This window comes from Limulus polyphemus, unplaced genomic scaffold (genome assembly GCF_000517525.1).
Source record: "Limulus polyphemus unplaced genomic scaffold, Limulus_polyphemus-2.1.2 Scaffold1397, whole genome shotgun sequence".
Classification (NCBI taxonomy): domain Eukaryota; kingdom Metazoa; phylum Arthropoda; class Merostomata; order Xiphosura; family Limulidae; genus Limulus; species Limulus polyphemus.
Window position 1 is genome coordinate 74424 of NW_013667007.1, and position 17174 is coordinate 91597.

General features: G+C 32.9%; 1 protein-coding gene across 3 annotated transcripts in view; it reads right to left on the bottom strand.

Annotated features, from left to right (window-relative positions):
• Positions 1-3336: 3336 nt before the first annotated feature.
• Positions 3337-17174, bottom strand: part of LOC106463402 (leucine-rich repeats and immunoglobulin-like domains protein 3) — a 70973-nt gene continuing 57135 nt past the window's right edge. For all 3 annotated transcript variants that reach the window (XM_022390878.1, XM_022390877.1, XM_013923423.2), the window contains 13 exons: positions 16336-16407; positions 16136-16207; positions 15656-15799; positions 15148-15372; positions 14685-14848; positions 14171-14307; positions 12846-13023; positions 12062-12346; positions 11212-11487; positions 10405-10680; positions 9250-9375; positions 7441-7884; positions 3337-7281 (listed from right to left, as the gene is read on the bottom strand). In XM_022390878.1, coding sequence (XP_022246586.1) covers positions 7076-7281; positions 7441-7884; positions 9250-9375; positions 10405-10680; positions 11212-11487; positions 12062-12346; positions 12846-13023; positions 14171-14307; positions 14685-14848; positions 15148-15372; positions 15656-15799; positions 16136-16207; positions 16336-16407 — 2605 coding nt within the window. In that variant the 3' untranslated portion in view covers positions 3337-7075. The remainder of the gene's footprint in view (positions 7282-7440; positions 7885-9249; positions 9376-10404; positions 10681-11211; positions 11488-12061; positions 12347-12845; positions 13024-14170; positions 14308-14684; positions 14849-15147; positions 15373-15655; positions 15800-16135; positions 16208-16335; positions 16408-17174) is intronic.

The following is a 17174-nucleotide window of genomic DNA, read 5'->3' on the forward strand; positions in this document are numbered from 1 at the left end:
TAGTCTCTTTTCTTTAGACATCGTAAGGGGTGAAAAAATAAAACGAAAAATAAAGAAACAACTATTTTGCTCCCGAGGCCTAAGATACGGTACTTCTGCTTTCGGTGACACATCCAACTTGACAATATGCACGTGCCAGACTGCCGAGTATCAAATGAAAATTGAAAAACCGATTAGGCGATTACCGACGCTAATTGCATTAAGCGCTCTGATTGGTCAAGCGCATTGCACATTTGAATCCAACGCAAGCACTCAAAAACGATTTTTTATTTGTTAAAGTTAGGCCTGACACGGCCTTATTCTGCTCCACATTAAACAGGGATCGTCGTGTATTTACAAGCTTTTTCACTCTCATCCATTACTATAATTTATTTTTTTATTATTTAGGGAGCATTATAAATAGCTATGTTTTTAAAAGGAAAAAAAACCACTATTGTTATAAATAACACATTCAATTGAACTAAACTGTGCATGGCTTGTGTATATTTATATATACATATATATTATTCATACCTTCGGTGCATAGGACGCAAGCAGATTTTGACATCAAATTTTGGGGTAAAAAAGTGCGTCTGATACACCGAAAAATACGGTAATTCCTGTTCCTCCAGGAAAAAAAGATCGCTCTCCCTCAACTTAAAATCGTGGATTCGCACTTGGTGAAGCCTACCTGGTTATTCTTGTATTAACTGTTTTAGTACAGTGTTAGGCCTACAGAGCTTTTCCTAAGGATTTTTTCCCACTGCACAATTATATTATAACTTCACCATTTTTTAATACACGACGCCTTATTGTACCTCATATATACAGGCCTAGGAACAAATGGTCCAAAAAATGAAGAATATTCTAGTAAATATATTTATTTATCAACCGTGGAATGGAATTATGTAATCTTAAAATATGTTTAATATTTATCCACTTGAATTCATATAAATAGGTGAATTTTCAACTGCACAACTATTTTTACAGGTGCACAATTTGTGATCAACTGCACACTAGGGACACCCCTATAGGCCTACTTGGTTACTGTAGTATATACTGTTTTCCCCACAAAGTATTGCTAAAAGTAAAACACCAATTCTATTAGTTTACTTATAGAGTACCAACAACACAATATTCCGTAGTACATGATTTATCTATTGTTTCTTCTTTTAAAATACTTTAAGTTAAGGAAATAATTGGTCATTATAGTATATACTGTTTAATTCTTTCCAATACTAAACGTATACGAGCTTTTCGTACCGCTGTTCTATTCTTTAAAGTACTGAAAATGTAGTGGCGTCCTAAATACTTAATGTTTTACCATTTTCAGCACTGTAAGTATAAATTATAATATAATTAACTGGCCATCATCAGTCGTAGTAGTACCCGTTGTTTTATTGTTTAAAATACCTTAAATATATAGGGGAACTGGTCTTTGTAGAAAATGTTGTTATATTCATTACTTTACATAAATTTAGTAAACACAGCATTCTTAACATATTGGATATTGTAACGTACTGTGCCAAGATTATTTGGGAATTGTTTATTGTGAGAAGGGTTTAGCAAACATTTTTGTTGTTCTGGAATAAATGTGATTGTGGAACATTAGAGACAACATTCTTAATAATTTTTTTTTATTGTAGATCGAGCGATACGGTAAGCAAAAAAAAATAAAAATTCAATTGAAACTAATAGACGATAGTTACCAGATGATGGCCACAAGAGTGGTCGAAACGTTGAATTAAAATTAAACAATCCACTCAAAGTCTGTATCTCTTGACTTTTATTGAAACTAATTAAGTCATCACATTGAGCATGTGGACAGGTTAGCTTAATGGGAATATTCAAATGTCAAAACTGTTGATTTTTTAGTGCAAAGCTACACGATGAATGGGCTATTTGTACTCTGACCCCTAGGAAGAATCGAAACACTGATTTTAGCGTTGCAAGTCTGTAAGCTAACCGCTGACCCACCGAGGTACATTAAAATTTTAAGCGAATGGAAAAGTTTACAATGCACGCTTCTAGAGTATAGGTGCCATTTAGGCTTAGCGACTTAGGCTACCACTTCAGCTCAAGTTCAAGACAACTTTCATATAAACAGGTCCTTAGCAGAGGGGCATTGAATAATTGAAGTTGTCATATTTTGTGGATAAATTACTTAAATTCCTGGTTGTATAGGAAAACACGCCAATTTATAGAATTTACATTAAACATTAGGAGTTTTAACAGTTTAATTATTTGTGTGTGTATCTATATATATATGTATCCAAGAACAGATTATCAAATTCTTGTTCTCTAATAGGCCTTTAAATAAATGGTCAATCTCAAACTAATCTATCTCAATACTTTGTGTCTTAAGCACCTGAAATGGAGGGGGAAATCATATTTTCTGTTTCTTTCTTCTTCTTTTCCACAATTATGCCCAGAAATCTTTTTTTTTTATTTTTTTTTTACTTAAGCCCACGTTCCAATATTAAGGGATCAAAGATTACAAAAAAAAACAGGTTTTAGTCTGCAGTTCCCATCAATTTAAATTAGAGTTGTCATAAAGATACCTCTCGACAATTTTCACAAACTAAAACAAGCAGGTTTTTTTTTTCTTTTAATTTACAGGGGCCAAAAGGAAAAAATCGCAGCAAAATTAGGATTTTTGGCTTTCTATTTCTTTATATCTTGACAAATCCAGATAAGAGTACACAAAGAAAATCTACACAGACCACGAAACAACTAGATGCGAGATTTGTGTCTCTTGTGATTTTACAGGTATCAATGGTTAAAAAAAAAGGCAATGCAAGTAATAGTTATGAACTTAAAGACGTCTGCATTTTAAACGTTACAAAGGGTTATGCTGTATTGGGGGGGGGGGGAAGCATTTCCATTTGCTTGGAAATGTTGGCCTTTCTCGTTAACCCACCATAACTTACAACCAATAGTTCCATCCTACTGTTCTTCTTAATACAACTTTCACCAACTTCCTATCTGATTCAATTAACATCCATAGTCAGATAAGTTTGTAATTAAAAACACCAAACACTCATTTTTATTGTGATAAATTTTATTTCACCGTTTGCTAGACAATGGGCTCACATGGATATGATGCTAGGAATACTAATAGGTTTTCATGGGAACAAAAAATGGCATACTAGAGAACATTTTTTTTCTTAGTTATGAAAGACATCTTAAACTTCTGATCACAAAATGTATTCTCTCATCATACCACAACTGCTGTTCTTCAGAGCTTCAGAAGAAACTTCTAAATATATATATATTACACACACAAACACATGCATACGTGTGTGTTTGTGTGTGTGTCTATATATATGTATATATATAAAGATAAGAACATCTAAGTGTATCATAAAAGTCTACTATATGTTGTCACGTTAACGTTATAAAGACTGAGCAAACAGCATTCACCATTAAACTGACACAGCACAAGAATGCTTAGCTAGATTTGTTTCCAAATTATCTGTAAATATTTGACACGTGATAAATAGTCTCGTCCTAGTAAACAAGGACATATTTACAACAACTTAATCTTGCAGTGCTAAATAAATCCACTCATTGCTAAACAGTTTCTAACAATCAGGAGAACAATGTTAATATTGAAATATACAAATTCATACCTTACAATCTCTGTTCATGTATCGTTTAGGTCACTCTTAAATCAGTATATACTTTCGTTAAAACCGTAAAACAAACATTAAAAACCTAAATAATTGTTCCTCTAAGTTATTTGAATGCGTACAATATTTTTTTAGAACTGACCACCCAGCATCACACCATGAAAACATGGAAAATAAACTACGTGAAATAAAATCAGACGAAACTTAAAATATACACAATTTCCTTCTGGTTGCAAAGAAGTAAATACATCTCTTAAATAGACCAAAGAACTGTTCTATGTACAATCTTTGTACACTTATTCAACTGTAAACCACCTCAGTACCCACTAAAGCTGAGTTCTATCACTTGGCACAAGAAAAAACAAAACAGACAAAATATGGAGAGGAACTCTCTGATTCTTTGTACATCACGTTGTTTGAACTTACATTGGTTTTAATCTATAACAAGTTGTCTTCAAAGCCATGTTAAAATAAATTTACTTTTCAGGCAAATGCTTTCTTTGAAATTCTTATTTTTTGATTTATCGGTTATAAAGCTTTATAAGTTGTTTCATTTCTCAGTGCAAGCATATAAACTTGGAAAGCCAGAATTTCAGTTTGTGTGCATAAACGCAAAACACGCACATGCTGTGTTCTCTGTCTGTAATTTCAAAGTGCTAGAATTACTTGAACAAGTTTGTTTGATGTTAAGCACAAAGCTACACAATGGGCTATCTGTGCTCTGCCCATCATGGGTATCGAAACTCGGTTTCTTGCGTTGTATGTCCGCAGACATACCGTTGTACCACTGGGTGGCCACTCGAACAAAGATGAAATCGAAAAAGACAAGAAAACGTCAGCTTAATACCACAAGTCTCACCATTAACAATAATAGGAATTTTCTTCAAATATGATAGAAAGGATGTGCATTTGAAATACTTGTTAACAGTGTAAGATTACAATTAGTTACTTGATATTAAGAAATTTGTACTATTATCTAATGACAATGTTTTACTCGAGTAATTAACAATATCAGGTTCTAAGTAGCTATTATTATAGAGATTAGTGCTCCTGTGTAATAATACATTCTCAAAGGAATCACTGACTGTGACAATATATTAAATTTCTTATTGTTAGCTATAATATCTCAGTTAATTACAAGTTAATGAAAAATTATCACTAAATATTTAGTAATTATAATCCCAAAAGCTACAATAAGGTCCATATTAATTACTAACTGTTAATTACAAATGTTTATGACAGAAGAGGGTAAAGGTGTGAGTGGATATTTATTAAATACAAAGGTTGTCCTATATATATTTGCAGGTAAAATTTACATAGGCTTCTTCACGATCACATCAAAATGATATCACAAACTAGACAGTGCCACACCCTTTCCACATTAAGCCTTGTAATATATCCTGACATGATAATCTACAAACAGTTTCACTAATCTATAGCTTTGTAAAATATCATAAGAAATAAGACAACTTTACAATATGCCCAAATATTTTCTCTACAGCACTATTTATAATGGATTCTGTTGTCTAATCCATAAAGCATGTTTCTATGAAATATTCTAAATGGTACAAGAAATGAGTTAATAAACAATTAACCCTCTTAATGATTTTATTGGAGAAGTTAATGTTAGTTCGCAGGCTCACAGATTCTAAGCAATACCTTCATGGTTATAGTTTTGTGACAATATTTTAGGTACAACAATTACCTGCAATCCTTACAAGTAAGCAGTTATTAGTTTTCTAAAAACCTACTAGAAGGGTGGTGATGTTCTGGTAGTTATTATCAATTGGCAATTAATATAGTCTAAAAAATATATTAAATATGATGGCTAACATGGTCAGTTAGAATATATTACTTTTCTAAACATATTCAATAAGTAAAACTATCTTAAGTAGAAGAACTTACTGGCTGTCTCTGTCAGAAATTATTAGTTCCTGAAGAAATACCTTAAGTAGGGGAATGTACTGGCTGTCTCTGTCAGAAGTTATTAGTTTCTGAAGCAATATCTTAAGTAGAACTTACTAGCTGTTTCTGTCAGAAGTTATTAGTTTCTGAAGAAATATCTTAAGTAGAACTTACTGGCTGTCTCTGTCAGAAGTTATTAGTTTCTGAAGAAATATCTTAAGTAGAACTTACTGGCTGTCTCTGTCAGAAGTTATTAGTTTCTGAAGAAATATCTTAAGTAGAACTTACTGGCTGTCTCTGTCAGAAGTTATTAGTTTCTGAAGAAATATCTTAAGTAGAACTTACTGGCTGTTTCTGTCAGAAGTTATTAGTTTCTGAAGAAATATCTTAAATAGGATAACTTACTGGCTGTTTCTGTTGGATGTTGTTAGTTTCTGAAGAATATTGACAACACAAGAATTTATTGGCTGGCTCTGTGAGTTAAAAGTAATTATAGTTTTTAAACACAATTTTACTTGTGATAAGTATTTATTAGTTGCAAAACGTTTATGGCCACTGGAATTTCACGTAATATACAAAAAAAATGTTTTATGTCACCTCTGTACATATCAAGCTATGAGCCAATATTCAGTTGGGGATGAAATTAAATGACTTAGGAATGCTAATCACTAACTTATTGTAACTAAAAAAGTAAGAATGACAATAAAACCACCATTATCATCACAGTTATTGTTTGTGAACTAACATCACTTCCACTGACCACAACAATAACTTTTAACATACATTTCTTGACCTTAAATCCACTCTGAACACAAGTAAAGTGGAGTTCTTGAAGTGTGTCATGGCTACTTGCCAACTAGAGAGATCTAGCTGAGACAAAGTTTAAATACAATTTAATAAAACAGCCTAAAAAGATCATTCAAAATTCTTAACTAAAGATACGTGTTGTTACAAAACAGACACAACCAGACCAGAGAAATATTATCAAGCTTCTTATAACTTAAGGAAACATCCATTTGGTCATTCATGTATGAAAAGATAACTTAATCTTAATTATCATGGTTAAGTGGTAACCGTTTAAAATCTGGGTTGGCACATAACATCTTGACTTAATAAAAAGTATGAAAAAAAATCTTATATCCTCTCCAGCTGGAGATATCTTGAGATAAAAAGAAAAACTACAACTCAGAAGCACAGCCAAATACTCCCTTTCATGCTCCGTAATTAGCAATATACATAACATCTTTAGTTGACAAGTCTATACACATAGACTGGTATAAGGATTTAAAACTGTACATTGATTATGTATACACGACAACAAACCTGTGTGGCTTCAGCCATGAGTTCATTTGGCAAAAATGACTTTTCTGTACAAGCAGAAACTTGTTAATAAAGGACCACAAGCCTTGGCATTCTGTACACCTAAGTTGTCATTAATTTATATTCCTTTCATTCTAGACTTACAAACCAGTTTATTTACATAACTTTCTTTATGGCACGTCATAAAGAACTTGTCAAAAATCACTCGGGAACACAGCTGCAGAAAGTCTGATGCAATGCTACGCAACTCCTACCTGTGAGGTAGGACTACGAGTTACTCGAGCTTGTGATAAAGGTGAGACAGTCTGGCTTGCCACTGGCTCCTGTACTTCTATGCAGGAAGATGAAGTAAAATGACTTGCACCTTGACTATTTAGGAGAGGCTGACAGGATAAACACTGATGTTCATTGTCCAGTGAAAAACTGCCTCTGTTGTTCTGGTCATCTAAAAAATTTACAAATAAAAGCTAAAAAATATTAGGCATAGAAAGAATCCAAAACATAATGAAACAGCCATAACAGCACCTGGTAATATAAAAATAATGTTTCGAAAAAAGCCCTTTTCTCCCCACAATTACCAGACTAATTCAAGGTATTAACTGACCTTTAGAAGCTGTGCCATGCTTTAAGGAACACGTACTCCAACTGTCCACAGAGTTTGGTACATCACTACAAAGTAAATTTCTTTCTGCTACATCATGTTCTGACTCTGGACATTCCTGAGAAATAGTACTGCAGCTACGACTGGGAGTTGGAATGGCCCCTTGCCTTAGGTTGACTTCAAGGTGGTCTACCGATAACGAGCGTTTCTTTTTTATGCCGGGCCACTGGGGTTGACCACCTGGTATCCTGTGTGATCTGTATTCATCTTCCATGGCCTGGTTTGTAGCAGAGATAGGTCGTCCTCTCCACAACTTGTCTCGAGGGTGCGAGTGGAATGTAGGTAAAAGAGGCCTCCTCTGCTGACTGCTAGTTGTTCTTGGAGAACTCTGCACTGTGTCCTCAGACATGTTACTTTGTTGACCTAACATGCTACCCACACTACTTCCTACAGAAGAAAATTAAACATATTTATAAATATAGAGATATTGGTCATATTAATCTGAGGCTGAGATAGACAAAATTATGTATACAGAAATACTGATCATACAGACCCCCGAGATAAGACAAAATTATGTATACAGAAATACTGATCACACAGACCCCGAGATAAGACAAAATTATGTATACAAAAATACTGATCACACAGATCCCGAGATAAGATAAAACTATTATGTACTTACTTATACAGAAAGAATGATCTTAGTAGTTCTAACAGAAGATAAGAGAACATTACATAGCTACACTATAACTATATTAAATATTGCTAAAAAATAAACATGCCTTACTACAGGACAAATCTAAAAATTCAGGTAACTATTTATATTAGATCTTACAGCACATATACAAAAAACCAGCACAACAGTTTACAGACTAGAAATTTGCTGTGTATATTGTTATCAAATGAGCCTATTTCAAAGTTCAACTACTGTTACCACCAACTCGTATCTGCCCGAGACAATCCATACAAACTATCACTACAATATGTACTACACATTCAATCCACACAAACTACTATCACTACAATATGTACTACACATTCAATCCACACAAACTACTATCACTACAATATGTACTACACATTCAATCCACACAAACTACTATCACTACAATATGTACTACACATTCAATCCACACAAACTACTATCACTACAATATGTACTACACATTCAATCCACACAAACTACTATCACTACAATATGTACTACACAGTCAATCCACACAAACTACTAACATTACTACTATATGTACTACACAGTCAATCCACACAAACTACTAATATTACTACTATATGTACTACACAGTCAATCCATACAAACTACTAATATTACTACTATATGTACTACACAGTCAATTCATACAAACTACTAATATTACTACTATATGTACTACACAGTCAATTCATACAAACTACTAATATTACTACTATATGTACTACACAGTCAATTCATACAAACTACTAATATTACTACTATATGTACTACACAGTCAGTCCATACAAACTACTAATATTACTACCCTACTGTACATGCCACATGATCCACACAGACTCCCCTGTTATGTAATGAATTATTCAAGCCACCAATAACCAAGTTCAGATGCATGATATTTATCTGTCCTGCATGACCAGAAATGTTAAGGTCCTGCTGCTATATTAAACACAAAAAAGGACTCTCCTCTGCTCATATTGGACTTTATGGAATTTCTAATTGTTCTAGATGAATGAGTTACAAACAATAGACCTTATAAAAAAAAACAAATGCTGCAAGTACTGAAGTAATAACCTTAGTGTACAAGATTCACAAACACCTACTGAAGTGTGGCAATGTGGTTCTTTCATGCGGCAGTAACAACACTTGGCCAGAGTTTTCTTCTGGTGGTAGAAGTTGGTCACTGCTTTGTTTGGCACTGTCAGTACCACTATCTCGACTGGAATGCTCTAAAATTAAAAATTAAATATTTTTGTTGCACTGAAACTTAAAAAAAAGGAAATCTTTACAAAATAGTTTACTGAAAAACAAGAAATAATGAAAGTAAAACTGATGTTTATAGGTTTTGACCAACTAGATTGATGAGAGATTACTAGCTAGATGAAATTTCTATGTTTTTAGGTGTGGGAAATATCTCGGTGCAAATTTTGTTCTGACACACAAACTCACGTAGACTTTATTATCACAAAAAAGTTAGGACTAGCTTAATATTTACAATTAGCTTTTAAGTTTAGTTCACCTCATTGTCTTTAGTGTTAGAAATATGATATACATGTGACCATACCATACAATTATATAGGTAAAAAAGTAAAGGAAAATATGACAACCACACTACATCTGCTACATCCAGTCCTGATGAGGTCTTTCACCAATTCACAGAGTAAAGACATGTAGGTGTAAACAATACCTACACTACTCAAGAACTGATATTCAATGGACTTCCTGACTACAGTCACTGAAATCAATATTTGAGTATCAGTTAATGTTGTAGCAATAAACAAGGTTGCTGCTGTGTTCCCAGTGCAATATACACAATCTTTACTTTTTATTATAAATAACTGAAATTGTTGTAATCAGTTTTGTTAAGTTTGAAGCTTAGTTTAAAGTAGTTCATAATTAATTAGTTTCAAACAATTTTGAATATGTTACAGCATTACTAATATAATAAGTTAAATGTATTCAAACATTTATTTATGTTTTTAACTTATCATGACACATTTAGCTGCCCCTGGAAAGAAAAACAAATGAAGCTGTCTCTAAATAAAATGTGACAAGACTACTCACAATTGCAATTGTAATGAAGAAATCTGTTACAGACACTTCATATGGAACATTTGTTAAAATAAAACAAAAACCATATCCAAACCTATCTGTATTGTAATAACCTATCTGTATAGTAATGAGTTCACTATGATTACACAGAACTTTTATAAACATCTGTAGGTCAATAAACATTTGTTGACCAAACCTCAACTTACCAGAATTGTTGTCCAAGAACAGGTGTGTGACAGAGTTCTTGTATTCATCAACACCAACACCCTGAGGATATGGGTTATAGGGTGGTGTTTCACCTGGCAAGGTAGTCTCATCTGTTTTAGTGAGTGCATAGTCCTCTCCTCTCTTCCTGGTCTTGTAGATTATAACGACCCACACAAGTGAAGTCCCAACAACACAACACACAACTGAGATAATGATAATTCCAGTTGTAGTTTTATCGTCCTCTGCTCCAGCCATTACTACCTTTGTTGCAAGAGCTATATATGTAAAGTAATTTATCTCTTTTATTTTTTTTAGCATCAACTTTTAAGTAACAGAACATTAAAGCTAGAGTTCAGAATAATTTCACCAGAAGATACACAAATCTTGTAAACTTTGAAATTTTAGTAAAATAAAAATACCAGACAATTTATTCCCAAAAAATGTTAGGACATTTTGATTAAAATGTAGCACATGCTGAAATTAATATTTTAAATATAATACAATCTTATTTTTATAAAAATACATACAAAAAATAACATCCAGGAAGTTAATGGTGGCCCTGTATAAATCCTCCATTAAGACTACTTTATCAAAGCATCTTTTGAAGAAAATTTTTATCCTTAAAATATGGTTTCTGAAATATTTGTGACTGTTTATCAAACATTTTATTTTAAAAGTAAACAGTTACAGTGGTTCATTTCTTAAACTGGGCTGAAAATGACTAATAACTGCCTAATGAAGAATATTTCTAGTAAAAGAAACAAAAAAATCTTGCATTAGTTTTATCAGTAAAGTGAATAACTCACATGGCAGAACCGTTAGGTAAGAAGAATCCGACTTTGATCCCATTGTGTTAGACATGTTACACACGTATTTGCCAGTATCAGATGATTTAGTTTGGACTATAATCAACAACTGACTGTCAGCTGTAAAGAAATGTCTTTCAGTGGGAACTAGAGGAGCATCATCCTTCATCCAGGCTAACTTAGGTTTTGGACTGCCAGCAGCCATACACTCCAAGACGGCCGTTTCTCCTACTCGCGTTTCTTTATTCTCCATAGATTTCACAAAATTTGGGGTTTCTAAAATGCAATAAAAAAAAATTATAAATGCTATATCTAGTTTTTCTCAAGTCATGAAGTCAGTTCACAGTTATTCTATACTTCTGACATTTGAAATATGATTATGAACAGTGCCAATTCTAATCACTGCAATTTCTGAATTTCAGTATAAGAAATTCTTTTAAAGCCCATAATTTTGAAGCATTTAAATATACGAAAATGACAGTAATATTTTTTTATTAACAGACTAATATAACAGATTTCATACAGGACTTATTTAGTCTCTGCAGCATCTCCAAACTAAACAAGTAAAAATTAAGGTGGTGAGCAAACACCTGCACCATAAACCCCCCACAAGGGTAAACTTTTATACCATTCTGCTCTGAAAAAAACAGAAGATATGTCTCATGTTAAAATGATCTTCATTACTCTGAACAGATTTACTTTAAAACATACTATTTGAGACTCAATCTTCTGTAGCATACCATTATTACTTTCTAAGGGTTGTAAGTTCAATCATTTGTTGGGACAGTTTTCTAAGATCTTTATATTATTTTATTTACTTCAAGGTGAGTTTAACTTGTCAGACACCAACCTAAAACAGTCAAGGTAGCATTTGCCATGATCATCCCAGCATCATTTTTGGCTGTACAGCTGTAAATGCCCATGTCACTTGCCTTGACTTTAACAATAAAGAAGACATCATCTGAAGGCATCACATGCATTCTACGTTCTCGAGCTGCTGGGAAATCATCATCGCCTCCATCTTTCTGCCAGGCAATCTCTGGAGAGGGAAGACCCATTGCAGCACACTCCAACCTGGCAGTACTACCAGACTTCACAACAACATCAACTGGTGTTTTAGTAAAAATGGGAAACACTGGAACCAAAAATACTCATTACTTCTGATTTAAAAGTAAGACATCAGAGAAAACAGTATTTATACAAATTTTGTATCTTGTGAAAATAATCTCAAAGTATACATAAACCGACAATTGTGTGTAAATTTTTATAAGAACAGAAAAAGTCATTAATAGTATAATTAACAAATTTGAAAAAAATCTTAATAGGGAATTGCAGTTTTGTAAAAATAATTACATACTAAAACATTTGGGGGATATATTAGCTCACTTTTTTTTATATTATTAACCTGAAGACTACCCTTTTCCATCATTAAAATCCTTATACACTTTTGAACTTGAGATCTTCTTCAACAAGAGAAGTTTTGCATGTGAAAAGTCTGATTGTCCTCACATTTGATGATAGGGACATTGCAATAAGGTATTCTTAAAACTTAACTCAATTTCCCAAGTCTGAACTTGGTAAGGAAAGATGTGTGGATTATATTACATGCTTTAAAACTAAAGTTTACTACACACCATGAACAGTAACATGTGCTTTGTCAGAGTATGCAGTTCCAAACCGGTTCGAAATGACACATTGATATTTTCCTTCATCATTGTCGTCAATATTGCGAATGTGTAAGAGACTGGCATGTTCTGTAACACCGTCCTTTCTTGTCTTGTTGAAGTTTTCCATCTCTCCTCCTAACAACAACTGAAAGAAGTACAATCTTTATTAGAACTAAGATAAAAAAAAATATAGTTATAAGCTACCAGAACACACAAAGAAAAAAATATATACTTTTTTCAGAAATCGAAATTTACTTTGTACATTATACTTATAAATTTAATACTGACTATATCTCTGTTTTGATGTGATTTTGTTCTCAAACGTATAATCTAATGAAACCTTAACTAGCTCACATAAATTATATAGTCATTAATTGGTAAGTTTAAGTGAATGCTTTGTCTTCATATTGACACAGTATTACCAGATTCTAAATCTGAGTAACATACAAAGCCAGCTTGGCAGGAACAATTTAACAGATGACTGTTTTGAGGGACATTCTAACAATAATGCTTTAATTTACGTAACAATCTCATGCATTTTAACCCACACAATCCAGTGAAAAAATACACACACGTTACAAGTTATTTATGTCTTCAATGAGGCTACCTTGACCCCTTAAGTCATTACTCACTCTAAAAAAGGGGAGTTTAAAGTATGTAGCATTGAAAGTCCTCAGCTCCCAAAAGAGGTTAAGATGTTATGGTTTTTCAAGAGGGTGGGGGTTAAGGTCTTATAGTTTTCCAAGGGAGTGTGGGGAGTTAAAGTCTTATGGTTTTCCAAAAGGGTTGGGGTTAAGGTGTTATGGTTTTCAAAGAGTCATTATCTCCCAAAATAGGGGGTTATGGTGTTATGGTTTTCCAAGGGGGTGTGGGGGTTAAGGTGTTATAGTTTTCCAAGGGGGGTTGGGGGTTTAAGGTGTTATGGTTTTCCAAAAGTCAGTACTTCCTTTTTAGGAATATTATTTGTACAAACAAAAAGTACATGTGACATCTGAATGTATATACCCTGGGTCATTATTTTTGTTTCTCCAACAATAGACTGACCACTGGTCAGAGGATAATCTCATACATATGTTGCACCACAGAAATAACGAGATACAGTCACACATGTCAAAAACCACTCTGTAACCTTTGTCAAAAGTCCTGAAATTCTCACGTCTTCTACATGCATACAACCAAAATCTTTCGTAAGGTGAAAGATTTAACAATGTTAAGATGTGTAAAAAGCAAGAACTGTCTTAAAAGTAAATGTATTCCCATGCACAGAGATGTGATACTTTAAGCACTCTAACCTTGCTGTCCTTCCTCCACTGGAAAATGGTAGGAGTATCCCTGGAGCTAGCAGCCTTACAAACCAGTGTTGTGTTCTCACCCTTCAGAGCTGTCAGTGTTTGGGGGTTTTCAGTGATGTAGGGTTTAGGGGAGTCATCTACAACAACAAAAAGCATTACATAAGATGCAAGTTAAGATTAGGGAAGTGGTGACGACACTATATAAGATACTCCAGGCATCACAAGTGATAACCTAATGTCTATAAACACGTTCATTTTGATGGAGATCACACTGAGTACTCACTTCATGTGATAAGAAACTTAACTATCAAGAATGTTCGATTGCCTGAGCATTATATATATATATAGACACACGTACACATTACGTTGAGTTAAACAAGTGTTTTATACCATTATAATTAGATTATATACAAGATATTCTTTAGAGATATGCTTCTTAAGCTTTTTAAATATAGCCCTAAGTTATGTATTTTCTTCAGCTAAAAATGAGCCACTCAGAAAGTAACAAACGTACCACATGTGAAGTTTTCAGGGCTAGCTTCAAATATGCTTCTGTTTTTTAGTGACTCAGGGTGACCACAATGAGCAGTGACACTGTGACTAAAACCTGAGATTATAAGCCAGTTAGGAAGCCATTTCAAGGAACAGTCACAGAGCAGGCTACTAGTGTTGAATTTTCTGTACACAAAAAAAACAAAAGAACGGTAAATATTTAGATCAACGTTAACACCACATTAATAATTTACCATACTGCACTTGGCTGCTGTGCAGGCACTGAAAGCATAACAGAAAGCTTTTTTATTTTTTACATAAGTACCAACCTTATGTATACTTCTTACAATGACATCAACACATATAAAGTGGGATTCTTGTAATCTTTCTGCTAATGAAACAGTGATTTTTATTTTACAATGAACTATCTGATATTTTTTTGTTGTCAAGACCAATCATGTTAGTTGTCCTAGTATTCAACTTACAGCTCCTGCAGAGTGTGTAGATTTTGAAAAGCATTTTCCTGGATTGCTGTCAATGGGTTTCCAGTCAGGTCCAATAGCTGCAAACTGTGCAATCCAACAAATGCTCTCTTGGCAATGGACTTAATTTTATTGTGAGCTAGCCCCAGATCTAATAAGTGGGTCAGATTAGAAAAGGCACCATCTGTGTCCTCAATAGTCCAAGAAATCTCATTGTGGTCCAATTTTCTGTAATAGATAAAAAAATATCTAATTCCACCTGCCATATAAATATATATATAAAACAATATAATGATTATTAGAATACTGTACAATAATCATACAATCTTTAAAGAAAAAGGTTTCCTTACAACTATTTGAATTAATCTACATATAACTCCTTTAATGTTAACAACGGGCAAAATTATACAATATATAAAAATACTATTGAGAGGACACTTTAGAATTTGATGTAAAATGAACAAGAATATGACATGTACAAGAATGTAGTATTAATAAACATATTGCTTACAAGGTCAAAAGAGAGGTCAGATGACCAAAGGCTCCTTCCTCAATATACGATATCTTATTGTATTCAAGGTCCAATGTATGAAGCTTGGACAGCTTTGCGAACATGTCCTTTGAGACGGTATGCAACTGATTGTGTCTCAAGTCCCTAGTATGTGAAGGATGAAAACATTAGTCAATAGCAATAGTATTAAAAACTTAATGGCGATACATTTCAGCAAGACACTATCACATAATGCAATCATTAGTTTCATAAAACTGATGTGTGAAAGATCAAAACAATGTGTTTAACACAAGGGTTTCAGCTAGAAATATTCTCATAATGCATTCATTAGTCTTATAATTTTTTATAATCACAGCTACTTCATCAGACTTAAAAAAAAGTTTGTTTAATATATATATATATATATATAAGTATTTTCACTCAATTGTTAGAAAACAAATTCTACAATAAATTACAAAGTGAAAACAAATGTCAACTTACAGTTCTTTTAAATGATCACAGAATATCCAACCTTCATCCTCCACTTCAGATATACTATTGTATGTTAGTGATCTGTATAAAAACAGCATTAATATTCATAAATATTAAAACATCCCAACTATTAACTTGTTTATATTTACTAATACTAACATTTATTATACATGCTTACATAGGTAAATAACAATATTTTTAATACTTACAAAGTTTTCAGTGAAGACAGCTTGTACAACCAGGCTTTTTTAACTTGTGTTATATTGTTATAATCCAAATGCCTGAAATGAAAAATGGATTGGTTCAGTTGAAAAACTACTAATTTGATTAAGTTACTAGTAACATTTTATCATGACACTGAACTACAGGTCCATGAATTAATATATGCTAAGTGTATTAGCTTCACACTGATATTTCAACATGACACTGAACTATAGGTACATGAATTAATACCTGCTAAGTGTATTAGCTTCGTACCAACATTTTATTATAATACATAGCTTCAGGTCCATGTATTAATACATCCTAAGAGTATTAGCTTTGTATTATCATTTATTGTAACACATAGCTTCAGGTCCTTGAATTAATACATGTTAATGGCCACACCTTCTTAAAGAGTCAATTTTTCCAAGTGGAAAATGTTGAAAAAATTTTTTCCTATAACTGTGATTTCAAAAGTTCTTGAAAATATAACTACTGAAAAATCTTGTACCAAAAATCTAGTACTTGGGCTACATTCTGTCATATTTTTAAAAATCTAGCACTCAAGCTACATTCTGTCATATTTTTAAAAATCTAGCACTCAAGCTACATTCTGTCATATTTTTAAAAATCTAGCACTCAAGCTACATTCTGTCATATTTTTAAAAATCTACCATTCAGGCTACATTCTTTCATATTTTTAAAAATCTAGCACTCAAGCTATATTCTGTTATATTTTTAAAAATCTAGCACTCAAGCTACATTCTGTTATATTTTTTAAAATCTAGCACTCAAGCTACATTCTGTTATATTTTTTCCACCTTGATGAAGACGACTACTGTTTTAC